The sequence below is a fragment of the Oryzias melastigma genome, linkage group LG3 (genome assembly GCF_002922805.2).
Source record: "Oryzias melastigma strain HK-1 linkage group LG3, ASM292280v2, whole genome shotgun sequence".
NCBI classification, from domain to species: Eukaryota; Metazoa; Chordata; class Actinopteri; order Beloniformes; family Adrianichthyidae; genus Oryzias; species Oryzias melastigma.
The window spans coordinates 5,783,034-5,790,317 of NC_050514.1; the positions used below are offsets into that span (position 1 = coordinate 5,783,034).

The 7,284-nt window shown below is 38.2% G+C and overlaps 1 protein-coding gene across 2 annotated transcripts in view; it reads right to left on the reverse strand.

Annotated features, from left to right (window-relative positions):
* LOC112160673 (A disintegrin and metalloproteinase with thrombospondin motifs 7) overlaps positions 1–7,284 on the reverse strand; it is a 177,891-nt gene that overhangs the window by 22,437 nt on the left and 148,170 nt on the right. For both annotated transcript variants that reach the window (XM_024295388.2, XM_024295387.2), the window contains exon 23: positions 5,922–6,084. In XM_024295388.2, the coding sequence (XP_024151156.1) occupies positions 5,922–6,084 (163 nt within the window). The remainder of the gene's footprint in view (positions 1–5,921; positions 6,085–7,284) is intronic.

The following is a 7,284-nucleotide window of genomic DNA, read 5'->3' on the forward strand; positions in this document are numbered from 1 at the left end:
TTCCACTCTGTCAGACCTTATTAGGCATTCGGGTTATTGAAAACCCACAAAAGGAGCTTTAAAATCTTAAAAATGATTTACATTATCTCTATTCTTTTTACATAAGCACCCTTCAATGTTGCTAATTTAGGTAAATTTAAGATCAGGTTGCTATTCTGAAAATGCAGCCAAACTTTGAACCAAACTTTCCTCAGAAACCCATTGTATGTCCATGCTTTCTGTCCTGTAGTTCATCATCATACCACTAGGGGCAGTAGAAGGGCTCATTTCAAAATGGCTGCTCCCATGAAATCTCAAAAACACTTTTGGCGGGAAAATGTTTTGTTAATTTTTAAGACTTTATGTTGGGACTAACTCATCTTTTATTATTATTTTTATAAGAACTAATTGCTCTATTAAAAGAATGTAAAATGTATTAATAACTAACTCTTTATAATAAAGTTACACCGTGGATTAAATTTGAGACAGTGGGTAAAATTGTGTTTTTTTTTTTCTGAACACTCACGTTAATAGTTTTGCTTCTTAAACAAACAATATTATTAACATTAACTTACTTAAAAGGGCTTAAAAACATCGTAATTAAAAGGAAAAAAAATGCAGTCAAATCCTTGATGTAGTGGGTCTTATATGTGTGACAGAAAATCACAGAATCTTTTTCCAAACACAGTTTCCACTAAAACTATGTGTAGACATGACTAGGCATTGGTTGAAAAGCAGCTAAATGTTTTTGAACCTCTTGGTCAGATAATAAAATGTGCCTTAAACTTCTAATAAATGTAGAATGAAATGTTTTAAAATGTTTTACATTTTATCTTATTCACTATTTCATTGTGAATGCTCATCACCTCTGTACATATAGACATAAATACATGCTGTTATGATGCAGCGTTAATTAAAATAAGAATAATCAAAAAGTGTTTACGAAGTTTGTTTAGTTACACAGTAAACAGCCCAGAGAATTAGAGTTACACTAAAGACACTTCATACGTTTAACTCAAATTTAAATTAAACTTTTAATTAAATACCCTTTAGTTGTTGACATGATTCATATTATTTTTCTTAGGAGCCACAGTTGACCAGAGAGGGATGAAAAGAGCCGGCAGCAGTTCTGGGGCTACAGGTTGCAGACGTTCCTCTAACCTTAGTTCTGTTGTGCCCCCAGGTTAAGAAAAAGATCTTTCAAAAAAATTTTTTTCTTTTTGTATTTTGTTGAGTTCATGAAAATTCATTTAATTGTAAGGGGAATTATAAATGAGCTGCATGGTGGGTAGTGGTTAGCATTCTTGTGTGCAGGTTTTCCCTGTCTAAAACACGCTTTGTAGGTTGATTGATGGCTTTAAATGTCCCTTAAGTGTAAATGTGAGTGTGTGTGGTTCTCTCTGTGTTGCAGTGGATTAGCAAATTGCACCCCACCTTTGCTCTTCATTGGATAGGCTCCAGCATCCCTGTGATTCATTTTGAAAGTATGAGGCATTACTAAAGAGTAATTTACCTAACTGTAATATAGAACAAATCAAGACCATGAAACACTGACAGAGGAAAAAACTAAGCAAACAAATATTTAATTATTGTCAAATACTTTACTTTTTAAATTTATTTTGAACGTAACTGCTAAAATATTATGTTGTGTGGTATGTTTCAGATCTTAGTTCTCTTTTTGGTCTCCATTTTATCTCTTTTTTTACTAGACTGTTTGATTTTGATTTTCTATGGACTACTCTGACTAACGCTGTGACACAGTTTATCTGTTCTGCCTGCTGCTCCTCCTGGAGGGCACCGCCCACTCACCTGGGGTTCACCGGGGAGAGCACATATAGGAACTATATGAGTAGTATTTCATTTTCACTGTTGAGTCCTCTGTTTTCTGACTGATTCAGTTAGCATTAGCTGTTTCTTACAACTGACAACTATGGCTGTGTTCTTACAACATTGAGGAGTGTTTAGTCCTTATTCTTGTTTTGAGGTTTTTTTGGGGGGAATTGTTTCCCACCTTGAGTGGCACTTTTTGTTATTAAACCACAAGTGTTTCAAGTGCTTTTTCTTGACAATGCAGCTACTTTTAGGCAAAAACAATCGTGTATAGCCCCTAATCTAAGGTTGTCTGTGAATTCCCTCCTTACTCCCTAACTACTAAAAAAATAAATAAGTTAAGAACTGTCTAGAGCCCTGGATTTTAAAAGCAATTTGGACACCATGCTCACTACTCTTAATGGTAAATACGACATCACTGACTTGAGTGTAATTTTGCAAAGACTGTTCATGAATTAACTGTTCTGGTGATGAAATCTTGAAATGTTTATTTCATTTTATTATTTTTTTAACGAAAAATAATTTAAACGCAATGCATTGTGGTCTATATCCGCTAATCTAGTGAGCATTGATGCGCAATATTTTTTTTGCAGAGATTTCTAGGAAAATTTTAGGCCACTGGGTTTTGGAATTTCAGATTCAGACCCTCCTCTGCAAAATGGCAAACACACAAAGTAGTGAAGCAGTTTGGAAACAATCAAAATATAAAAAAATCTGTGTGACATTTGTCAGTTTAAATTGATATGTCTGCAGGCTTTGTTATAAAGCAACATAAAAGAAGGTCTAATACACAAGTTATCTAAGTTTTTAAGACACGAGACAGTAATGTTTTAACGATAACAATAATAACAGGTCATCTGTGGTGTCTACAAGTTTTGAAGTAACTTACACAACACTGCTCACCAATCACTAGTTTATGGCTCCTATAAGTGGAAAACAAAAACAAAGAAAACACATGCATAAGGATTTAGTGATAACCAAAGATTTACAAATCAGATAGAAATAAATCACTTGTTGTTATAAAATTGAGGTCAACCTGTCATGAATTTAGGCAACACCCTTAACTTCAGCATCATGTAATTAACCAGTTCTTCCAAATCCCAAAAACAATTGTCCAAAGAAGTTCTAGTAGATTATCTTTGTTTAAAATAGTCAGAGCAGACATAAAGGATCATCCTGGCTCCACAAGCAGACAAAATTCAAATGCTTTGTTTGCACATCTTCACCACATTCTATGATGACTTCTAAGTGGTTGATAGATGTTTGTTTCAATGGGAGCCTGAAAAAAGGGATGTGAGAATGTATGTCTATGGATTCCAGAATAGGATGAAGCTCTGCAGAGAGGTTCACTCTGAACACGATTCGGGTGTCAAATTCACTGCTCAACGCTGGTCCAAAAATGAGTTCATGAACTTGACGCTCCAGACATGTGTGGTAGGAGCTATGATCCAAAATTTCCAATCGCATCCAATCGCTACTTGGATGCCCTGACTGTTTATTTTACTTACGATGCATGGAAGACATGGATGATGTTGAGAGATCAGGTTTAATTATTTTTGAAGATCTCTACAAAACATTGATAAACATGTCTGAATGTCGGAGTTCATGAGATCATTCAGAGGCTCTTCATCATCTACTGCAGGAGCTGCATCAGCGCTATCCGTCTCTGATGACTTGCTGACTGCATTAATCTGAGGTAAGAATAATTTAAAACAAAAATAAAATTAGACAACCTTTTTAATATTGTCTAAAATAAAAATATGAAGTTCAGGAGTACAGCGATCAGATCCTCCTCCATGGACTGCACTTCATCAACATGTCAAGGGCCAAAGCTGAGTCCCTGATTGGTTGAGGCGACATGTCTTCTTTGTCAGTACAGATATTTGAACTCTAGACACACCACAGTCCTTGAAACGAGCTGTTGCCAGTTTGATATGCTGCGTCAGAAACTCAACATGCGCCACAGGACCACTGATTTTTACATTGGCTTAACATTAAAACTGGATGCCCCCAATGTGCTAAATCCATTTGATGTGAACACAGCTTTACAGGTCCTTTTCAATTGTATGAAGGATGGTTCATTTCGTTTCTCCCTCCTTTCCCCTTTTCAACATATCTGCAAACACAGAACAAAGCCGTGCACAGCATGTGATGTGACTAATGGCCCACCAGCCAAGCGTTAGGAAGCCATTCTGTTCCGCCTCTTATAAATATTCAAAGTTTTTGGGTGTCACTTCCTCTTTGTTGCACTCTAACATCTGGCAGCAAACTTTACTGCACTGGAAAAAAAGAAGTAAACAACATGAGCTGTCATTAAGTGGGACATGTTCCCCACCAGAGCACCAGCACACATCTTTGATGGCATGTCCTGATCTGCTTAATGTCTGGAATTTGAAGGCAATCTTTTAGCAGTGTGTGCGCTTACATTTACAAAGTCTTTAGCTTCAAAACATGTCTAATATTGGCCTAATTTGACTGATCCATATTATGCTACTTCAAGTGCTTGTTGCTGCCTCGTCATACATTTTAATTCCCTCTGGCTGTCAGTCGACTTATTATTCTTTCAGTTTGGGGTCGCTACTGTTATGACAATTTTCAGATACTTTAAAATCAAAGAGCAACTGTGATCACCAACCACATGAATCTATCATCATTTTGAGAGTCGGATATCCACCTACAACACTGATGAATAGGCTAGAAAAATCTGACGGGAAGAAAAATGTTCTTCCTGCCTCTGGCTTTGGAAGTAGAAAAAGTTAAATTGGATTACGCAACGTCTTTGAAATAAACTGGGAGATTTGACCGGGAAAAGTTCCTGTCACATGAAAAAACGCTCCATTTCATTTTATGATTCAAATAAATCCATATGCAGGTCCTCGGAATTAAAGAAAAAAATCTGTGATGAAGTAAACAGTGCAAAACATCATGATCATGCCCTAGTCATTAACACTTGTATGAGAGATGGGAGATGTTGTGTCTTAAAGGGGGCGGGGCTGTGTCATGCAGGTCCCTTGAGGCTCATTTAGGGGCATCATGAAAATGTGACATGTGTTCAAGGACACACATCGTATATTCTTAAACACGAGTATACAGTGTTAGCACTGAACAAGCAGGGGTGGTTTGTTTCTTTTCTTTTTCCACTTTTTTGAACAAGTGCATGTCCACCACCCATAGCTGGAACAGCATTGTCAAAGGGGTGCAAATATCACAAATTTTGCTCCAGGCTTTTTCTCTCACAGCTCAATTCTAATATATGAAAGACTTGGTATCATCATGATTCCAGTGCAGCACAAACCACAATTATTAATTTCTCCACCATGATCAATTTTCAAACTGTAAATTAATTGGGCACACCATCCATACATCACTACAAAATCTGAATACCTGATTGGTCAAAGTCCGATCTGGTTTAACTTTCAACACACAGTTCAATGGTCACACGTTTTGTACGTACAGCCTGAAAAATGCTCATTGGCAGCTTGTGTAGCTGTGTGCGAAGGTGGAAATATTTGAGCATGGAAGCCTAAAACCCAGAATTACATTGACTTTTCATTAAAAGTGGTAGCTTACACGTGTGTTGAGGTGTGTAAAAGTAACTTCAGGACGACGTAAGTTAACACGCACCTATAATGTACAGGTGATGCTGTCGCGTAGTGTTCTTACGCTGCATTCTAAACATTCATGAGATGTGCGCACTGGCTCCTTAGTAACGCACAAATGCTGCATGCATGGGGCATACAGGTGATACACAAGCACTTGTTTGATACCCACAAAAACTGTGCTCTAATTGTGTATTTTCCTAATTTCTAACAGCCAGGCTGCTCACAAGGGGAGCAGACTTTTTGGGTTGCAAAACTTAAAAATACATGTGCATCTCAGCTACTTTACCTTTATGTGTTTTATTAGCGTTTACTACAATCTGTTAGCCACAGCACGCCCATAGGAAAAAAATGTGCAAGTACATTTTTTATCTACGGACTTACTAAGTGGTCGACTGTCTTAAATTTCATGTAGGCCACCCATATACCCATACAGATTTGTCCACTTTTCACCCGCATCCTGAATCCACCCATAAGGATGGTTGTGAGTAAAGCATGTCTGAACATACTCACCCGGGGAAGCGCTCTCACACTCCTGTGTGTTGCATTTCTGGCTGCCGACCGGCTTCAACTCGTGATGGCACTGAGCTTGATCCACCTCACTATCAGTATCGGCTTTTGTGTCAACACATTTGATGAGTCGATGCTGGACACCTCCACCGCATGAAGCTGAACACTGCACAGACACATTTCCAAAGCGTTAAGTTCCACAGCGCACACACACACTACTGGTTTCCCCTAAAAGACTCAAACTGATCTTTATTTTTATTTTTGGTGTTGTCATTGTTTATCCACAGGATCCAACCTAAGGGAGACAAATGCACACCCATGTTTGATCCAACCTTTTTTAACTCTATTATTCCATCCCTGGACCAAAACAGTTGACCCCCATTGCTCAGAGATCAAAGTCAGAACTGTGGCTGTACTGACCAGCTACCCACCAGACGTGTAAAAACTCTGTAATTTAGCATTCTAAAAGAGAAAGAGCTAACTTTTAGAGTTTTACTTTGTACATTTTCAACGTGGCATCACAAACCTCCAAAAGCTCAGTTTGAAAATGTTCCCTTTTATCAGGGAACACACAGAAGACACCAAGTGAGTCTAGGTGCAGATCAACAATAGTAAAACTAAAAGCTTGGATTTGGATCTACAGTTAAAGAATTTAGTTACTTATTTTCCATACTATAAAAGGTGTATTTAAAAGCCAGGGCCATACCATTATACTCTTAAGTCTTTTAGAGTTAACTATATCCCAGTAAATGATCATATATTACCTTTGGAACACTAAAAAACTAATCATTTATTAAATGTGAGTTATTTTTGTTAACTATTTTTATACCTAGAACTAAAACGACTTGATCTATGAGGCTCCGCCTCTAACTCCATGAGGGTTCCACCCACTTCATGACGTCAACCCTTTTATTGTTATTAATATTTTTTATATATCACTGCTAGCTCAAGCTGCTAGCTTTGCAGGGAAAGCGTCTGTGTTAGCCTGGGGGCAGGGCAGACTCTTCCTGAAAGGGGCTGTCCCACAATATGACGTCAGATCTTGAGGACCCGCTCATTTTTGCGGGTATGGGAGGGGCTGCGGTCTGCAAGTTTTTAGAGTTTTTTTTAAATTACTCAGAAATGCGTGAATGGATCAACATGCTGCTTTGAGGTTGATAATAGTGAGGAATAAACCGTATAATACAATTAAGAGCTCAAAAAGTGGGCTGCACGGTGGCGCAGTGGTTAGCGCTCTTGCCTCACAGCAAGAAGGGCCTGGTCCAAATCCCAGCTGGAGGATTTGGGACCTTTCTGTGTGGAGTTTGCATGTTCTCCCGTGCATGCGTGGGTTTTCACCGGGGACTCCGGCTTCCTCCCACCGTCC